The sequence below is a fragment of the Peromyscus leucopus genome, chromosome 6, assembly GCF_004664715.2.
Source record: "Peromyscus leucopus breed LL Stock chromosome 6, UCI_PerLeu_2.1, whole genome shotgun sequence".
Classification (NCBI taxonomy): Eukaryota; Metazoa; Chordata; class Mammalia; order Rodentia; family Cricetidae; genus Peromyscus; species Peromyscus leucopus.
Window position 1 is genome coordinate 52,763,275 of NC_051068.1, and position 21,683 is coordinate 52,784,957.

The 21,683-nt window shown below is 38.1% G+C and overlaps 1 protein-coding gene across 1 annotated transcript in view; it reads right to left on the reverse strand.

Moving 5' to 3' along the window:
- Wdr49 (WD repeat domain 49) overlaps positions 1 to 21,683 on the reverse strand; it is a 155,169-nt gene that overhangs the window by 37,136 nt on the left and 96,350 nt on the right. Inside the window, exons 9-17 of the mRNA XM_037206669.1 lie at positions 21,254 to 21,378; positions 19,258 to 19,267; positions 15,258 to 15,271; positions 13,858 to 13,988; positions 11,616 to 11,714; positions 9,069 to 9,230; positions 7,037 to 7,224; positions 5,861 to 6,058; positions 428 to 603 (exon numbers count right to left, since the gene is read on the reverse strand). Of these exons, the coding sequence (XP_037062564.1) occupies positions 428 to 603; positions 5,861 to 6,058; positions 7,037 to 7,224; positions 9,069 to 9,230; positions 11,616 to 11,714; positions 13,858 to 13,988; positions 15,258 to 15,271; positions 19,258 to 19,267; positions 21,254 to 21,378 (1,103 nt within the window). The remainder of the gene's footprint in view (positions 1 to 427; positions 604 to 5,860; positions 6,059 to 7,036; positions 7,225 to 9,068; positions 9,231 to 11,615; positions 11,715 to 13,857; positions 13,989 to 15,257; positions 15,272 to 19,257; positions 19,268 to 21,253; positions 21,379 to 21,683) is intronic.

Genomic DNA, 21,683 nt, shown 5'->3' on the forward strand with positions numbered 1-21,683 from the left:
AATAAATAAATAAATTTAATTTAAAAAGTAAATGCATACAGTCCAGTACTGAGAAAACTGAGGCAGAATAATATTCAAGAACAACCTAGGTTGCATGTAAAAACCTTGTCAGGGATTACCTGACTGAAACAGAGAGACAGTGGGGGTAGAGAGAGAGATAGAGAGACAGACAGACACAGAGACAGAGATGGAGAATGTAAATATGAAGGGAGGGTAAGAAATAATAATCAATGGAGGCAAGAAATAAAATACATAAGTAGCCCTAAGAACATGTCCATACCACACACAAATACTCAATAATCTCCAAACCTTAAGAAAAAGTATGAGGTTGCCATTGGATAGCTACAGAGCACCACAGGAAGTTAGGTCCAACTGTAGCCATGTCTTATTAAGACTTCACATCTAGATAATAATTACAAGTACTTACATGTGTGTTGAAATATCTTTGTTTTTTTCAGCAAGTAGAGAATCTTCTGTTGAGCATGACTCCTTTTTAGAAAATAAAGAATTTATTTTCATGCTTTCTTCTTGACTCTTATTTTCTATTAAACTACTATCTCGTTTAGGAAGAGAAAAATAACTTTCAATATCCCAATGGCCTGCCTGAAAATGAAAATCTATTTTATTTTCATAAAATTTGTTTTCATCTATCACTTATGAACATTTAACCTGTACAAGATTATTAAATAAGCTCTCACTGACATTTACAAACAAAAAATGACCAAGACCAGCTGTGATCTTAGTCTTGTAACATACATGTAATGTATATAACTTTTGCAAGGGTAGAACATGAGCTACATCATGAGAAAGAAACAAAACTTATAATGCAATTATAATGAACCACACAAGTGACTAGTGATTACCATTATACTTTTAGTACCTGAAGCAAAAGAAGATAAAACTATCAAAAAACATTTTGTCAATTTTTTTATAATATTTTTTTCTACCATTTTCTTTTCACCCAAATTTTTTAAAAAGGCCTCAGAAACAAATCCAGTTTTTAAATTTTTCCAGGAAAAAAAAATGGCTGTGGCAGTTTTTGTGGGCTTTGCCTATGATGATTGATATAGCAATGGCTCTGTGAGTTCATATGTGCCTCAGTCCTGTTGTGTTTGGGAAGCACTGTTTCCTTGGTATTTTCCACTCCCACTGGCTCTTGTAATCATTCTGCCTCCTGTTCTGCAGAGTTCCCTGAGCCAAATGGGAGGAATTGACGGAGACAACTCATTTACGATTGAGTGGTCCAAGGTTTCTTACTCTCTACACAGCTGTGGATTTCTGTATTTGTTCCCACAAATGCAGAGCAAGCATCTCTGATGATGGGTAAGCAAGACTGATTTATAAGTATAGCAAAATGTTGTTAGGAGACTGAACTGTAAACGAGCCACCGCAACTAAATGTTTTCTTTATAAGAGTTGCTGTGATCATGGTGTCTCTCCATAGTAATAAAAACCTTAATTAAGGCAGTGTGGTGTCCCAGAACCATCAGGTGGGCTTGGTGTTCCAACAGTGCCACTCCCTATGGACCTATGGGGGCCATTTCATTCAAACCACCACATTCTACTACGTGGCCCTCATATGTTTATAGTCATATCATAACGCAAAATGCATTTAGTCCAACTTCAAAAGTCTCCATAGTCTTTAACAGTCTCAGCCCTGTTTAAAAGTCAAAAATCTCTTCTGAGACTCATAGCAATCTCTCAAACATAATCTCCTAAAAAAATCAAAATCAAAAGCAGATCACATATATACACTATATAATGGCACATAATATTTTTTACCATTCTAAAAGGGAGGAAAGGGAGCATAGTGAGGAAACACTGGACCAAAGCAAGACCATCTGGCAAACTCCAAACTCTGTCTTCATGTCTGATGTCAAACCCTCTTCAGATCTCCAACTTCTTAGAGCATTGTTGACGGCAACAGACCTATTCTTCTTAGGTTGGTTCCACACCCTGCTAGCAGCTTTCCTTATCAGGTATCCCATGATTCTGGCACCTCCAATACCTTGGGGTCTCCAAGGCATTCCAAGCTTCACCTTCATAGATTCACACAATGGCCTCTCTGATCCTCTGTGCAGGGACACTCCTGACATAAGCCTGGCCTGAACAACTTTCCTTAGTTGCAGAGAGATTTCATAATGTGGTGGTATTGTGTTCCCAGCCTAACTAGTGGCTTGTTCTGTCTCTCTGATCTACCAGCATTGACCCCAATAACTGGCCTCGGGTTTGATTTTATTAATAAGTACTTTTAAGATTCCTGCTACACATTTCTTGTATCCTTACCTCTAAATCTAGAACCATGTGGTTGGAGCTGCCAAGTTCTTCTGCTTGCTGGGGTTAGAACATGACCTCCTCATTCAAATACCATTGTCAACAGTTTTCTGGTTTTAATGGTTTCCTTCACTGTCTATGTTTGGCTGTCCTGGAACTCTCTGTAGACCAGGCTGGCCTTGAACTCAGAGATCTGCTAGCCTCTGCCATCCAATTGCTGGGATTAAAGGTGTGCACCACCATATTGAAGCCTTGGCTTTTCATTATTTTATTTTCACTTTTCTTTAATTCCTTATCATAAGGTGGTAGCTCGTTGGGTAGGTATACCACTGAGGCCACCACTTCCTTTATTCCACTAAACATCAGGCTTTTCTTTAATCTGTTTATACTTCCCTGGTGACCTTTTTTCTTCAAACTCTACATTTAGAATTTTTCCTTGTCCAGCTTGCTCTTTTTCATTACAGATCTGCATAAGACTTGCCACTAATAACCACTGGACACAACCAACACTAGGCTATTTAAAATACTTCTCCAAACTCAATCAATTAACACTCTTCAATTCAGACTCAGCCTGACTTTTCAGACAAGGGCAAAGGCATCCACATTCTTTGCCAACATATCACCAGAAAGATTTCTAGGCCACATTCTGATATTCTTCTCCTCTGAAACCTTTTGAGCTGAGCCCCACAGTTCAAATCATCCTCAGCACTACTCTCTTCCATGCTCCTACTAGTATAGCCTATGAAGCCCCACTTAAAAGTGCCCAAATCCCTTTTCTAGTCCAAAGTCCCAAAGTGTTCCACATTCCTTCAAACAAAAACATTGTTCAGCCTATCACAGCACCACCCCAGTACCTGGTAGCAACTTCTGTCTCTGTTAGGACTTTATTGCTGTGAAGAGACACCATGATCAAGGCAACGCCTACAGAGGAAAATATTTAATTGGGGCTGGCTTACAGTTCAGAGGTTTAGTCCATTTCATGAAAGGAAGCATGGCAGCATGCAGGCAGATGTGGTGCTGGAGTGGTAGCTAAGTTCTACATCTAGATGGGCAGGCAGCAGAAAGAGAGTGTCACTGGACTTGGCTTGAGCTTTGGAAACCTCAAAGCCCACCCCAGTGACTCACTTCCTCCAACAAGCCCCCACCTTCAATAATGCCACTCCCATTGAGTCTTTGGGGGCCATTTTCTTTTTCCTTTCTTTCTTTTCTTTTTTTTTTTTTTTATGTTGACAAGGTCAGATGTTTTCTTTTAAGCCAGATTGATTTTCCATGAGATTTTACAAGAGTCTCATAGGCAACTAAGTACTCTGTTGGGTGTTGTTTTGGGACTTTTTTTTTTAAGAAAAATTTTTTTTTCCATTTTACATACCAATCAAAGATCCCCCTCTTCCCTCCTCCTGCCCCTCCAGTCTCCCCCTCCCAACCCACCCTCCTACAAACTACCACAGTATCTTCAATGTCTGAGATTCTCTCTTCCATCTCTTGAATTCTGTTGGGGTAGCTTGCCTCCGTAATTCCTATTCAAAATCATAAATATTTCATTTCCAGAATTTCCTGTTTGTGCTTTCTTATTGTCTCTATTTTCATTTTCTGATCTCTAACAGATTAGTTTTCTTCAATTTTTTTTTTTTTTGTATTTTCTTAGGTTTCTTTAAGGGATTTATTCATTTTCTCTTTTTTTTCTGAATTAACATTTTTTAATTTTATAATTAATTTAATTTTACATATCAGCCATAGATTCCCCTGTCCTCCCTCCTCCCGCCCTCCCTGCTCTCAATACACCCCCCATTCCCATCTCCTCCAGAGCAAGGACTCCCCTGGGGATTCAGCTCAGCCTGGTAGATTCAGTGGAGGCAGGTCCAGTTCCCTCCTCCCTTCACCCAGGCTGAGCAAAGTGTCCCAGCATAGGCCCCAGGAGATCTATCATCTTCATTTAGTTGGTTTTAAGGGTTTTTTTTTCCTTGTGCTTCAGCTATGTTGGAACACTCAGGGCTTGGTGTGGTAAAATAGCTGGGCTCAAGGACAAACATATTGTCCTGACTGTTATTGATTGTGTTTTTATACTGGCATCTAATCATATGGGTTTGGGATGATTATATGTCCAGGTATTGATTTCTGGGTTTCTCTTTGGTGGATGCTTTGTTCTTTGGTTTCTGTTTCCTCTCTGGATTTTTGGAGAGTATGATGCCTGTGTGTTGCCTGATTTCCTGGTCTGCTCAGCTGGTGAGTTCACAGGTAATGCCTGTAGGTGTTGGAGGCTGGTATAGAGCCATGAGTAGGGGCATGAAGGCTAGGAGAGGATGTATGATCTGTGGGATCCACAGGAGATGTGATCTGTTGCAGTTCTAGGGACAACCCTGATTTATTTAGTATAGAGAGCAGAGAAGGTCTGTGGGCAGCCTATCTGGTTTTCTGGTTGGTATGGCCTGTAGCCGAGCAGGAGATGACTGCTGGAGTTGGGGGCCAAGACACAGAGACTAGTGGGGATAATGGGGTAAAAAGGGGATGGTCTATAGGATTCACAGGAGATGTGAGCAGGGGAGGTTTCAGCTGATGATCTGTTGGAGCTCTAAGGATGGAACTCAGGATTTTTTTTCTAAAATATCCTATAATAAATATGTTGAGCCATCAAGACCAACCAGCTTCCCATGTCACATTGAAGGGAGCAAGCAATCTCAGCCTAAGTGCTGCCATTTTGACTTCAGACTCCATTTTAGCTGTAAGGTGAAATAAAGTTCAGGTTCCGAAGCCATAGGGGAGCTGAGAACTTTCCGATGGCTGACCAACCTCCTCCCGAAACCACAGAAATAGTCATTATTTTTATATTTCATTCTTTAGAAACATTGTGGCTCTTCCTAACAACAGAAAGAACTAATTCATCTGATTGGTTGGACTGAGATGCTTGCACTGTATGTCGGTTAACAATGATGGAAAATCCCTAATCTGACTTCTGATTGGTAAAATTTGTGACTGTAACTTGGCAAAAAATGTTTGTGATTTTGTGCTTATAAACCCCACTTCTGAGCTGGGTGGTGGTGGCGCACGCCTTTAATCTCAGCCCTTAGAAGGCAGAGGCAGGTGAATCTCTGTGAGTCTGAGGCGAGCCTGGGCTACAGAGTGAGTTCCAGGATAGGCTCCAAAAGCTACACAGATAAACTGTCTCAAAAAAAATAAAATAAAATAAAATAAATGAATGAATGAATGAATGAACAAACCCACTTCTGCCCCCGCTTGGGACTGTCAGGAGAAACAAGGCTCCTGAGTTCTTGTCTGTAGCCCTGATTGATCAGCGACCCGCTTATGTGGTGAATTATTAAAGTCTTTGGAACCCGTGTTATGCCTCTCTCCTTTCTCGTGGCGCATAACAGGCTAGCTGTAAAAACACGTACCCCCTCTCCCCCCACCCCCGTGCCTCCATGGAGCTGGTTGCAGGGAAAGTGAGAACAGAGTTATAGCTGCAGCATGGCCCATCAGGCCATTCATAACTAGTAAACTTTAGACAGCAGAGGAGACGTCCATGGAAATAAGGGCATATTCACACTAACTGTCAAGTCAATTCTAGAATAACAAAGAAGGAATGTGCATACCTGACCAAAGATTAAGGATGGGGCATTGCAAAGTCCAGTCACGCAGATACTGCAGTCTGCAGAGGAGGAAATGATAATCAAATGACCACCTGGCTCACACATCTGCAAGGAACTTATCCGATCCTCATGAGGTTGAAATGATCTGAGCAAAGGTGGAGACTGGGTGATTTTGTTCTCAGTGGAATTAGTACAATAGTCCTGAATGAAAAAAAAATCCAAATTTTAAAAAATCCAAATATTAAATGAATTGTTATTTAATGTCAATTTTTAAGAAGCCTGATGTGGAAATGGGAGGGTGCATTTAGAAATAATAACCTATGGTTCACCTTCAGGAGAGAGCTCATGATGATAAAGGTTAGAAACAAAGATATTAATGTTGACAAAATCTTGACACTGAAATGATCAACTTGAGAAAAGAGAACAGGAGAGAGAGAGGGGGTCAGAGACTAAAAAAATAAATAAAACGTAAGTCGGTATCTGATAGAGGGGAGCTTGGCCACATGGAGACACCTAATATTACATCATCTTATGATTTTTTTTTTAGTGGAGCAGGTAATTAGTTATTATGTCAATTACCTTAGGATGTTGACAACAGTAGATGAAGGAGCAGCACACTAGATGGCATTAGAATTTGCTTCATAGAAGGTGTATCCAGCTGTTCATGTCCCATCAGTGCTACAGTGAAGTACTGATGAGACTGTACTTCTGCACTGGACAGCTGAGGTGGCTGCATATTAAGATTCGGCACTGAGAAAAATCTATTCGGTTTTGCTTTTGTGTGTGTGTGTGTGTGTGTGTGTGTGTGTACATGTGTATGTGGATTATTTTAAAACTGTCTCTGCTCAAACTATGCAAATGGTTTCTTTTTTGTTTGTTTGTTTGTTTGTTTGTTTTAAGATAGGGTTTCTTCATGTAGTCCGGGCTGTCCTGGAACTCTATCTGTAGACCAGGCTGGCTTCAAACTCATAGAGCTCTGTCTGCCTCTGCCTCCTGAGTGCTGAGATTAAAGACATGCACCATCACAGCCAGGCAAATGGTTTCTTTAAAATAGTCAGGACAGAGCATTTCCTCCTTTATCTAGGAAACAGACAAGGTGTGATTCATAGCCAAATACATTTTTTATTAGACAGTGTGCTAAAAAGTAATGATGATGCTGTGAGAATATTTTCCGTTTACCTCTATGTTCCAGATTTTCAACCATCCATCAGGATCTCCAGTGGCAAGGTATTGATTTTGTTTATCAGTAGACATAATAATGGATCCAACTCCAGCATGAGCCAAAAATTCAGCCAGAAGTTCTTTCTTGAATGTGTCCCAGAACCTGACATAACCAGATGCTCCACATGACACCAGGTTGGCACCTCCTGTTACATAGGGGAAACCAAATTAGAAAAATAAACCCAGAAATCCCAAAGCAGCTTCTCCTACTGGATCACCCTGTTGGGAGCATATGAGAGTGGAGAGTCAGCATCACTGTGATCTATCCTGGGCACCATTCTGACCCTCCAAATTATAAAATGGCAATTATTCTATGAGGCCCTCGCTGTAATATTAAGAATTAGTGTGGAGTATTAATGACACAGGTTATATAAAATATTCCACTGTTTGGTTTTCTTTTACTCTTTCATTACATTGATATTTGCATTAGACTTTGATAAAATTAATTTATTTCTTTTATAAATTTACAAAATACTAATTTAAACATTATGGTACTATCCTGAAAAATATAAAACTTATTCTCCATAATAAGCCATTGGACATGTACACAAGAAGCAACAACCCTTATACATGGATCTAGATGCATGTACGCACTCATGTCAGTAAAGATTGATTCCCTACTGAGCAGCAAATCATGGATTCTATATATGAGCTCATTTTTAAATTTTTCATCAGGAATTTTATTATAAGCCCTTGTGGAACTCTTTTGTTGTTGTTAATAGATCTGGAACTAACCATTTATAATTTCCATTTACGCAAAATGTTTTGTGAAAGTATTCCTCTGTGGTAAATTTATTATTCGATAAATCTGTAGATGGCTTTCCATTTTTACATAAGTGTACTGGGCATTAACAATAGAGTTAAGGTGGAAGTTATGGTATGTCTGTTTCAGTAGGAACAGTTTAGAAACCTAACATTGAGAAGAATTAGTTATCAGAAATGGAGTAATTTTAGGATAATGTTTCATATTCATAATGTGAGGATAACTATGTTTTGAACAATGACAGTTTTGTAATCAGTTTCAAATTCATCTTAAATGTTCAATTAGGTTTTTGAAACAAGTAGAGGTATAACTTTATTGATAGTGAATTTTATATAAATATCTCACAGGTTTTCCAGTTGCAAATTCAATGTGGAAAAGTGATTATACAAACTATGGCTCATATGTGTTCATTTCTTTTTCCAAACATATAAAATGCTCATATCTATCTAGATCCCTAATGTTACACAGACACAAAAATAATTCTCAAAATATAATTTAGGTGACAATTCAATAAATCTTCTTTATGTTAGATTTTGTAGAACAAGATGTAAGCTGCATTCACTTCATGCTACAAAAGTAGGTACATTGTAATTTTGTTTATACACTAGCAGCTCACCACAAATAGTCACAGGGTACCACCAATGCTAGTATCTCTCTTCACAAAAATTCAAATGGGACTCTGACCTATTATAGTGAATAAAAATCAAGTAGCAAAGAAGTGCCAAACATCCCCAAAGAATACTCAGGACGTGAACCAGGTTGGTATAGGCAGTCAATTCAAACCTCCCAGTTGAGTCCAATCTCTAACCTCCTCAGTATAGTACCTCTTCAATGCAGTAACAGATATGATTAGCTTTGATACATGTGGACCTACACATTGACTCACATATTTGTAACATGTATCTAACCATGCCCTCTGCCCTTCTAATACACCTATATGTCATGACTGAAACACTGGTATCAATTATTTGCCATATGAAATAATTGTTGGAATTTTTCTTGCTTTCAACTCAAACTAGAGAATGGGTAAATTATTAGGCAGATCCATTCACCACCTTCCCTAGAATAAGCTTCCCGTCCAAGTGCCCCTGGTTTTTCATGAACCAGGACAAGCTTGATAGCTACACAAAGTCAAATACTATAAGATCTAGATAATAAAATAGATTGAACTTCCTTTATTGCTTCCTTTCTTAAATAGAAAAAGGCAAATACAAACATATATTTTACCTGTTACTGTATTGTTCTTTCTTGCTTCAAGGAAGCAAAGCTTCATAACAGCATTATTACCTTCTGTGTCACTCTCAAAATTTTGGGTAGCAAGGGTGGCCTGCTGTGCCAAGCAGTGAGCTGAGCAGCTCCTCTTGGTATTAAGCTTTTGGGTTTCTGGGTCTGTGATGAAGAAAAGAACAGGATTCTTGGGGAAGAGAAACATCTTCTGTTCAAACCAGCATGCTTGAACAACAATAGACCATCTCCATCCTGGCCTTGGGTGAGATGATGTCATCAAGTCTCACAACACATATTGAGTCAGCTCCCTACTGACTCGTATCACATATCAAGCCACCTACTATTCTCGTCTGCTACCTCAACTGAAAAGATTGCTTGATTTCATTTTTGCTCTGCATATGCCAGGCACACTTCCTGTGTTTTCCCTTGTGATGAATTAATTAGAACTGTATATCTTAGTCATTGTTAACATTCCAGAGGTCTCAATATAAATGTGTCACTAACAGCATGAAATTCTACTTAATGCTTATCTTGCAAGAATTTAATGAACATGAAATCAAATGAATAAATATATGCATACTTAAATAATCTTCTTTAATGGTTCCATTTGTGAGTGCATTACTCTGGAAAGGACATTCCTAATGGTAGTCTAATTATATAATTCTATCATCTTCAGGCCATATTATGAAAACTGAAAATGTTTATAACAGAATTAATTGATAATTTTCAAACAGTTTTGCAAAAATCCCTATGAGAGATACCTTCAAATTTTCGAAGTGAAAAATATAGTAATGTTCTGGGTGGGGTAATAAGTCAGTTGGTAAAGTGCTTGCCACACAGGCAGGAGTGCCTGAGTTCCATCTGCAGAACCCACTTTAAAGTGAAGGGTACTGTAACATGCACTTGGATCCCAGTGCTGATGGGGAGATGCAGACAGGTGGATCCCTGGGGTTGAATAGCCACAGTAGCTCAGTCTACTTCAAAAGTTCTAGACCAGTGAGAACCCTTGTCTGAAAAAACAGAACAACATAGCAACCGAGGTAGAAAGCTCCTGAGGAATGGTGGGTGATTTTGTCCTCCAGTCTCCATTTGCCTGTGCACACACATGTACTTAAATCAACACACACACACATGCACAGACACATTCAAGAAGGAGAAGGAGGAATGTAACAATGCTCTCAATGTCTTTCACAAGTTGGGTATTGTGATTTGAATGAGAATGTCACCCACAGGCTCAAATGTTTAAATACTAGTTCCCAGTTGGTAGTGCTGTCTGGGAATAGCTTGGCTTTGCTGGAGGACTATGTCACTGGAGGCAAGCTTTGACTTTGAAGAGCTACATGCATTCCCATTTAATTTTCTGTTTCATGTTTGCAGTTGAAGATGTAAACCCTTGGCCTAGTGTTCTGTCACCCTGCCTCCACTTTGCCCTTATTTACTTAAATACTCTAGAGTCATAAATGTAAATAATGTCTCTCTTCTATAAATTGCCTTTAACCTGTTGTTTTAGTGCAGCAATAGGAAAATAACCAATACAAGTATTGTTTCTTTCTCTGTCTTATTTCTCTATGTGTTTAGTGGTAGCCACAGTTACGATGCTCTAAATATAGACAGTACTCTATTGAAGGCAAAGGGAGAGAAAGAGGCAGAACTACACCATCTCCTTGGAATGTTGAGATTAATGAAGTTAGTTCTTTGTACATAAGGCAGGTCAAAGCTTTGTGTCGGTAACCAAATAATCCCTCAAAATCTTAAATTGTTAAATTGGTTTTCTTACTCATAATAAATCACTCTTCAGCTTTTCATACACACACACACACACACACACACACACACACACACACACACACACACTGCATCTAGTAGCCAGTACTTCAAAATGTGTTCTCTATGAGCTTACCCAATTGAGACAATAGTAACTAACTCGACTATAAGTAACTATTCGGGAATGAAATAACTATTATCTAAAGAAACCAATCTAAAGAAAAACCTTTAGTTTCTAAAGAAACTAAGATAAAACATGAAAGGCAATTGTGGAGACACTTTACTGAAGTAAAAATATTCATGTGCTCTGCTAACTGCTATAAAATATAATATACTCCTGTCTAATGCTCCTCACGAGTTTCTAAAGTAAGGAATAATTTATGATATCCAGGTGGCATAATATTTAATACAAGCTCCAGACTGAGGCTGAACAGCCAGTCAAGTAAGCAGAGTTCCCATTTTCCTACCAAAGGATACCCAAGATCACTCAAAGACAATTCTGCAAGTTTTATTGGCTAAAATGAAACTAAATAAAAATGAGAGTCCTGCTCCCTACTGTCAATAATACAAAAATGCTTACTTAGCATAAATAGAAAAGTGGAGTGCTGGATAATTTGTAAAGCCAAGTCAGTCTTAAGGGTCTTCTTACATTATCACTAATCCTTGGAGCTTACAGCCAGTCATCTATAAATCAGGTGTACCCAGCATAAGGGGCATACATAAACAGCCAGGCCTACTGTACTACAACTCAACCCAAGGTTTCAGTTTCAAATTTGCACTCACCTAATTTGGATGTTAACTGCCTCTGGTAATCAGGGTGAAGGACATGGTGAGCATTTTCTGTGCTGCTATTCCACAGAACAATTTCTCCATCATAGCTACCTGTAGGAGCCAGGGCAAAGAACATAAATTATCAGGTGATTGTATAGAAACATGCAAGCAGAGACAAAAGGAAGCCATTATCATTGTGTATCATATAAAATCTTGCAAATAGTAAGTGAAAGACCCTAACCCTTCAGGCTCACACCCACCAAGCCCCAGGAAATAAGGAACTAAAAAGAAAACTAGTTCCAAGGGCAACCTGATTCAGCCATTACTCAACCACCCCTGTAACAATGTAACAATGTAAAAAGATTTCTGTTAAGAGATGTGCTCAACTGTGGCTGGGATAGTTGCAAGTGTTCCAGGAAGGACCACTGTGACCTTTGTGTAAACTCCACTCCCGCCCTGATACACGCCCCTTGAGGTTTCAGGAAGAATGTACATTCGGATGTGACTGTACCCACTCTGTGATCAGACCATGATCTTGTGAAACAAAATTGTATGGGAATTGTAATCTTATGGCTTTTGTGGGTTTTTTCCTTTAAAAGAACCCATGTGGCTACAGTAAGATGCAACTCTTGCTCTTTGGAGCAGAGTTTGCCCGACTGTATAGCTGCATTAATAAACACCTATTGCTGTTGCATCAACTGGACTGGAGTCTGCGTTCTTGGGGTGCCCACTTGAGACCCTAGATTTTGGGGTCTAACATAAGCATTCTCTATTTTTGGAGACCGAAACAAAAGGAAGCCATTATCAATGTGTATTATATAAAATCTTGTAAATAGTAGGTATTCTTTATTTTTGTAGACATGAGTAATAATGATACCTGATATATTGTTAACTGTAGAATATTAATATTTATAAAGTAACCCATGTAGTTGGTGGATATGAGCCAATTAGCTATATTATTTTACTCTAATAAATCACTCTGAATAAAGGATCTGAAGTTAAACAGTTAGAGTCTGAGTCCAGGTTCTGCCAATTATTAGTTATGTATCATTACATATGATATTAACTCATCTTGATGCCAAAATGTTTTCATCTATAAGATTGGGTTAACCATTGTACTTATGTAGTAATTTTAAAAATGAAAAGTATGTCGAGTGGTGTTAAGCACTAGGCAGATAATGACAAAGTGTAAATTCTTAGAGTTCTGTTCCTACACTATTTGTGTTACAGAGAGTTCTTTGCATTTCTTTCATCTAATTTCTTTGTGAAATGTTTTCTCCAGCTCTACAATTCTCCCTACATGAAGTCATTTGTTCCTCCTTTGTTTTGTTTTCATAAGAACAAGAGAAAAGCTCAAAAAGAAAAAAAAATGATGACCAAGCCTGTGCTGTGGACAAGTCACATATCAGTGTCCAAATGGCACACTCGGTGGTCACTGAGGACAGTCTATTACTGAGCAGAGAAACAAAGGCACGTGGGGAGCACAGAGCACAGCTGAGTTTGAGTGAGACATATAGATGGTGACTTCCTAAGATTTGGAAAGAGGAGAAAAAACATATTAAGTTTTGTACTGTTCTGGACAGAGCACTCTACTTAGCTCAGAAACTGTTAGATAAGGGGGTGGATTCCAGCTCCCCACAGAAAGTCTACTACTATCTACTATGACTCCAAAATGCATTATTAATTAATCAAGGGCTTAGATTAACATTTTTCCTGTATAACTGAGGGCATTAGAATGAATTAGGAGTTAGATTATGCTAAAGAGTTAATTTGTTCCATGCAATACCTATGATGTTATCTAAGATAGATATAAAGGAGAGTTAAGATATTCTAATTAAGAAGGATTTGAGTGCCACCAAGGTATGATTTTTACCTTACTGCTTTGAAAAATGAACAATACAATCAAAGTTAGTGTTCGCTAATGAGTTTATTGTATGTCAAGCACTATGTTAAAACATTATACTGGCTCTCTGTACTTTAAAACAAGCATGTACCCAGACAGAACTATGACTTGAAGTTTAAATAAGTCACAATATCATCCATAGTTAATTAGCATAGCCAGTGTGTGAAATCAAAGATATAGCCATGGAAGCTGGTGGTCCTAACTACCATAGAAATAAGGACTTGAAGGAGCTATAAGATGGCTTCATTGGGAAATCTATTCACTTTTCAGTTGAGAAAAGTCTTTTTTGTTAAATTTACCCAAAGCTAACAAACTATCTCTAATCCATTGTCCAGAGAAGACTCAATTTACCTGTAGCAAGAGTTTGCGGGGGTAAAAATGCGGCACACAAGATGTCATCTTGATGATGGATTCCCCCTTTCCACTCTTCAGACTGGATGGAAAACTGATTGAAGTTCTGGGGTCGAAACACAGTAACTGCTCTGTAAAATGATATAGAATTTAGCTGTGAATTGAAAATCGGTACTGATATTGAGTAGCCATTATCCACTTGAATGGTGCAATTTGAAAAGTCTGAAAGACTATACCATCCAAAATGTTATCACCACTTGTCATCCATAATAAAGTAAGCTGCCCACTGCAGTTTCTTTAAAATTCTTGCATGAAATCTCTGGTAAATTATAAATGCTTAATGTGGGAAGGTTAATTATGCTCCCATAACTGTTAAAACCAAGGATACATCCATTTATCAGATTAATTATGTTTCCAAGACTCTGAAATAAAATTTCCTCACATGAAACTATTAAGAGTTTTATGGCAATAATAACAAAAACTAGAGTAGGTCTATGAACAAATATTGTCTGGTAGTTTAAATTAAATCAATATGGTTTCTTTAATCAAAGCTGCTTCTTAGGGTGTTTACATATAATCATCCCTATGATATTTTCCAGAGTTACAGTAGCCATAGAATTCACTTTAGCTTTAAAAGTTGCCATTTGAGGAAAGTGTTTGAAAATTGCCATCCACAAGAAGTATGAGATATGGAAAACATAGAAATAACAGTTTTGGAGAGGTCAACCTTGAGGTACTGCTGGCCAATCTAAGTGTAGAGTATGGTGAAGATAGACAGTCTGGTGCCCAGGAGGGAATGAGAAAATGTAGGTGACAGTTTATGGGAAAATCGGCACTGCCCTGTTCCCACTCAGTATCTTGAGCTCTGGCTGACAACCACTATTAAGCCTCCCGTTCTTTTCATGGCTACCCTCTCTTCAAATGACCATTCATTACCATAACTTGAGTCTTCACTCTCATTCTTCCTCCCCTCCCTGACATCTTTCTTCCTCTCCTGCTTAATTGTCAAACCAATGTTCATCTTCACTTGTGAATCAGAAGCTGCTTCTCCTCCTTGAAATTCTTGCTTCCAGTGTTCATTTGCTGTTAGCCTGGCCGTAGAGGCAGGCTCCACCCTCTCCCAGACCCAAGGATGTTTGTCTCAAAGTGGCCTCCTAGGCCCCCTGTCTCAGATGGGCTGCTCACCCACGTATTCTGTGACATGGAGGAGTGGAGGACAGGAAACTAGCCCAAGAGAGAAAACAGGTAGACAGTAAACCGTTTCCAGCAGATGTCACTCTTTTTTTTTAATCATGATATCCAAGTTCCTACAGTTGGGAAAAGAATCTGGAAGTCCAACCATGAGAAGCTTATCCATGGAGAAAATATTCAATTAGGAACTCAAACTGACTGCCTCACACTTCCCATTCCATTTCTCCTTGATGTTTTGAACACCAGATTTGACAACATTTTGCTACCTACTTGTTTATCAATCATCTATATATTACTTGCTATTTATTCAAAACAAAAGGAATGACTATCATGGATCATGCTCCAGAAACAGAACACAGTACACAGTTCTTGCTTTTCTGCTTGCCCTCTTTATTATTCATTCCTGAGTCTCCGTTTTCTTGACCCCTTCTTTCTCTCACCCTTTGGGTCCTAACATTCTATATTATCACTGTTTCCCTTCTCTCTCTCTCTTCATTCAAAGATTCCATGTATCAGCATGGATTCTAATGTTGGTTCCATACAAATGGCTTTCTATTGATCTTCATCCACAATGCTTACCAGGATTGGATGGTTTCAGTTTGCCAGTCCGAGGTTCTATAAATATTGTCCTTCCATTGCGAACATATCTTAACACACGAAAAAATCAAAAGTTGCCAGCATTTTTCCATACACTGTCCTAAATTCTAGAATTTAGTTTACAGGCCATCCTTACAGCCTCGCATGTACCATTTTCCCTCTGGTCACAAATACTTACATTTTACATCATGCAAGTGTGACATAGTCATTCTTTCCATTTCCACTTTAAATGGCCACTTAGCGCTTCCTAGCACAGAGCTCTCCACCCCTGGTCAACAACTGTAAGAGGTCCCTAACCCAGTCTCACTGCTGCTATGAAATCTTCATCCTGATATTAGACTCACCTTTACATTCCTGAGCTTTTAATATCACCTCATTCTTCAAGCAAGTATTACTTCTCCCCAGAATGTCTTCAACATTTAGAATCAGCCCCAAATGACTAAATATTAAATGGAATGTGCTAAGTGCACAAGCAGCATTGATTAACTGCCATGGGAGTCCAGAGCACAGATCATGGAGGTCCAGTTGAGGATTTATATTTACTATATAGACCCTAAAATATATATAGGACATGGGAAAAAGAAGCATGCTAGGGAAAGGAGAGAAGACAATGAGAGATGAGGTTGAAGCCTTGCTTAAAAACACTAGCCAAGTGGTGGTGGTGCGTGCCTTTAATCCCAGTACTTGGAAGGCAGAAGTAGGCAGATCTCCGTAAGTTCAAGGCCAGCCTAGTCTACAGAGTGATATCCAGGACAGGCTCCAAAGCTACACAGAGAAACCCTGTCTCGAAAAAAAACCAAAACAAACAAACAAAAAAAAGACTTCCTGGCTTTCCATTTCTCACATTACAAAATTCAAATGTGAAAGCCTGATTTTCCAGATCCAATAATATATAGACTTAATCTCCTTCTTGAGAATTGTTTCTCCCTATTCTTCTGTCATTGCCTCTTAGCAGTGTGTGTGTGTTTGTGTGTGTGTGTGTGTGTGTGTGTGTGTGTGTGTGTGTGTACATTTTCAATGAGCTTTGGAGCAAGGTCATAAAAAGCTATGAAGTAATATTCTTTGCACAACATTGAAGAAATAAGATTTTATTAAAATAGAGATTATATAATAAATAAAGTACTATGCTCATCTGAATTGTACAAATAGATTACAAGGTTTCAAATCTACTGTTTTACAGGGAGGTTTAAAAATGTCAGTCATATCCAGGGCTAAGTTACTGAAGAACATTATCTTGCACAAACCAAAATCTTATTGTTCTCTATTTCCAGATTGTGGTTGATATATTGTGCACCCAATAAACTTATCTGGGGGTCAGAGAACAAAACACACACTATGTTAAACATAGAGGTTAGGCAGTGGAAGCACATGCCTTTAATCCTAGTATTCTGGAGGCAGAGATCCATCAGTATCTCTGTGAGTTCAAGGCCACACTGGAAATAACCAGGCATAGTGACACACACTTTTAATCCCAGCACTTGAGATTTCATGTCTTGCTTGGGAAAGACATGTGCCTTTAATCCCAGGAAGTGATGGCAGGAAGCAGAAAGGTAAACAAAACAAGGCGTGAGGACCAGGAACTAGAAGCTTTTTAAGCTTTGGGGCTTTTATCAGCAGTTCAGCTGAGATTCATTCAGGTGAGGAGAGGACTCAGAGCCTTTCAGTTTGAGGATTCATGGAAACAGGATTGGCTGAGAAGATGGCAAAGTGAGGCTAGCTGTGGCTTGTTTGGTTTCTCTCATCTTTCAGCATTCTCCCCAATATCGGGCTCCCATGTTTCTTATTTAATAAGACCTTTTAAGATTCGTGCTACACCAGATGTTTTGTTTTCCTTTGAGGTATCTTCTGTCCTTCTAGGGGAGCCTCATGTTTCTGTATCCTATGCACCATCTTCTCAGGCCACTCATATTCCATGAAGGTCCTATAGGAACTCACATGTGAAGAAATAATTCCCTTCTGACCTCTTGAATTATTCACTTTCACTAATTAGATTAAGATTGTATCTCAAAGATCCTCAGTTAGATTTTAAGTACAAAGAAACAAGGGATCCTCATTTCTTGAACTGAATGAGGGAAACATCTGCTTAAAGAGAGCTTTCTGTGACCATTCTACCCCAGGATTCTCCCTGGAGTCCACCATCCCTTCTTGTTCTTCATTTTCCTTGGTAACATTCATCATTGTGTTCTATATTTTTTGTTTGTCTCCTTTTTGTTTTTCTGTCTCTTCTTCAGTAAAAAGAAAGAAAGAAAAATTTATGAAACAAAAAGGTTTCCACCTGTACTATCAATGCTAGAATATTATTTCATACACAACAGGCAATGTACAAGTATCTATCAAATACAGTTTAAGAATTATTCCTCTATTTTAAAAATAATAATTCTAATATGAATATCATTAATTGAGGCTTGGGAAGATACTATAAATAAAAAAACTCAAAGATCTAAAATTCAGTTTACTATCACAATATCATGTGTATATATATTTCTAAGTTCCTCTGTCTAGTAGCAGGTTAAGGGGAAGGTGAGTGTAGAATGGGAGTGAGAAACATAGGTCAATTCTATATCTGTTATGTAAGCCAACTGTCAATGTCAAATGTCTTTTTTACCAAGATTCCCATATTAAATTGATATAGATATATTTAGGGTGCACCACTCAAGGCATGGAATGCTTCTCATAATATTCTACAAAAAGTAGCCCTTTTGACGTTTGACCTTGTGTATCAAAACACTGAAAAACTAATTACTTGGCACTTTTTCCTTAAAACCTAACCTGAAAACTTTGATTTGAAATGACAGTGATCCTTAAAATATCCCAAGAATCCACACACTCTACCTCTTAACTTTTCCACCTCAAACACAACTCTCTTTTTTTTTTTTTTTTTTTTTTTTTTAGTTTGAACTTTGCCAAGAACAAAATTGAAGTTTAGGATGAGCCAGTTTTCAGCCATTTTGAGGGTCAGATAGACTTGCACTTTGGCACTGAAGGTATTTACCAGCTCTGTTCCATTCCTCTTAGATTGGGAAATGGGGAGAAAAGGGCAAATTAAAGTGCTATAGCATTCACCCAAGCAGACATGATGCTCTAAAGAATACAGATGTGGTACTCACAGATGCAGGTTTCCAAACACTCAGGATATAAAATGAATAACCCTTAGGACAATTAGGTTGTATGTTGGAGAAAAAAATAATCAATAAAAATGGTGGAGGTCTATGCCTGGGGCCATGAGGTGAACCCCAAAATCCAAGAGCGAAATGATGTCAGAGAAGAGACTAAACAATGTGTTCAGTTTAGAACATGCTGAATCTTGGATTTCAGTGAGAAATATCTAGTAGAAAAGTAGATGAGTGAGCTTAGAAGTAACAGCTTAAGTCAGAGGTTTGAGGTTTCCAGAAGATACTGCCTGCCTACTAAGATGAAGGTAAGGATTAAATTAGATAATGTATGTAAAGTACCCACTGCCTCACAGCACCAGGAACAAAATAAACAAAACAAACCAGTTAGTATATTTAGGTGCCTCAATTCAATAAAAGCAATTTCTACACAATCCTGAGCATAATTATCAGACCAGTCTCTATCCTGAGATAGAGCCTGAAGTTAAAGTTTTACTTTAACCCAAGAGGCTCTCTCACTGGATTTTACAGAAAGCCTGATAAGATGATTGTCATTCTTTACTTTTTCTTTGTTCATCACTGAACCATACTGAGCTGGTTTCAAGTCCATATATCCTCAGCTAGAACCAAGCAATTGCCCTTTGGCTTTATGAGCTAAAAGCTGCATGGTAGGAATGACTCTATCTTGTTCAAGAAAAATCCATCCTAAAGTATTGTCTCTAAGGAAACATATTTTTGAAATCGATATCCATAAATGTTGCATAACATAACTGATAATTCATTAATGCAATCTCCAGATAAAGGACCCAAGACTGACAAGTCTGAGAAAGATGGAAAAAATAGAGATGAAGATGGAAGAGTACTAATTTTCTTTCTTTCTTCCTAAATCTTGCCTTAGTTTGCAGGAAATAACTAACAGTCTACCAATGTGTATCACATGAAAAATGTTTCTTTAGGACACTTTTCAATAACTTGATATATCAAGCACTTTAAATTTTGTCTTATTCACAATCAGAAATACTATCTTTGATGCTAATTTTTAACTATGACTATCTAAAAAAATATAAAGAAATGCTGTATGTGAATTTTGTTTTCATTCATTTTTTTCCTGTTCAGAATATAAGCTGGATCAGATAGATAAGATACTCTCATCCCTCCCATGGAATTAGAGACTTAAATTTATTCATAACCATGGCTTAGCTATAGACCTCTTAGCCCTAGCCTGCTGAAGAGCTGTAACTTGATAATGGATAATGATTGCTCCCAGGGATGTGAAGAAGCCTTGTCCTTCCAGCTAAGGATGATTGAATTGGTCTTTAATATCAAGTGGAATGATCTGAACTACATTTTCTTTATCATCAAACTGCCCTTGAAAACAGTTAGTCCACATATAATCATTTCAGGATTGAAAAATAAAATGTCTTTTCGAAGATTGAAAAAAATCACCCAGCATACATAGCTGATTTCAAAATGTCTGAACCCTAGCTTCAGACCATAAACGTTATGATTATATAAACAAACAATGTCAGGAAAGTTACCTAATATGGTAATATTTTGTGAATTATCAAAATTCTAAGTGATAAATTCTCAAAACAGAACACACTTAATTTTCCTGATGGTTATACAATAACATAGAAACACCCTATCTAAGATCCCTTAGTTCTCTCAAGAAAAGTAAAAAAAAAAAAAATTATTTTCCTAATAACGGTGTGAGAGAAGTGCACCTATGGAAGAGACAGTATGCTATGTGAGGGGCATTTCCACAGTGACTGGAGAAGGGTCTGGCTCAGGTGTCAGGGAGCCATTTCTTCTATGGCAAGGAATAGGGCTCTTACTGTGATGAACATAACCTGTGGTTCGTAAGCCTTTGGAACTGGTTTGTGGAAGAGATTGGGATATACTTGGAGATGCAGGGTATGAAAATGTATCAAAAGAAAAGTGAAAGTTTTTCTGTGCAATTGGGGGAGGCAATTTACAATACTAAGAGTTTATTGGATTTACAATAGAGACTTGGAAATTTAAGAAATGGTAGCACATATTTGTTTTTTTTTTTTGTTTTGTTTTGTTTTGTTTTTTTTTTGTTTTTGTTTTTTGAGACAGAGTTTTTCTGCGTAGCTTTGCGCCTTTCCTGGAACTCGCTTTGTAGACCAGGCTGGCCTTGAACTCACAGAGATCCGCCTGACTCTGCCTCCTGAGTGCTGGGATTAAAGGTGTGCGCCACCACCCTCCTGGCTGGTAGTACATATTTATCCGGAATTTTTTTAAAAAAGACTCAAATTTCCAAACCTAGGAGAAAACCCCAAAATGTTTCCCCTAGCCAGCCAAGCTGGGTAATTTTACTGTATTTTATTCACAGAGTATCTAGTCGATTCCAACTCACTTACCTAAGCTACCAACAAGTTAATGAGTCATAACAAAATGAGAATTCTTTGTTCTCCTTTTATACTTTGATTCAAATAAAAGCATCCTCATTTTCCCTTCTGACAATTTACATAAGCATATCATACCTCTCCCAGCCTACAACCAGGATACTCTTCTTAAGAACCAGGATCTGTGAAATATCCACAACTCCATCTTGCCCAGCATTTAGGGTGTGGTGACAATATCCATTAAAGTCCCACACCTTTAAGAGAAAAGTGAAAATCAACATTGAGATGGAAAGACGAAAATATCTTCAGGATGTGAAATGACACAGTGCAATAGGATGACTTGGTTAAATATAAGTGTTAGTTTATCTCAGTTGTCAATTTTGTGAGGTCTGAAATCACTTAAGAGGCAAATCCCTGAGTTTACTCTGAGGGTGTTTTCAGAAAGAATTAACTCCTATGGAGAGACCCACTCTAAATGTGAGTGGTTCATCCCATGGGCTGAGATCCCAGACTGAATTAAAAGGAGAAAATGAATGGTGCATGGGTACTTACCAGCCTC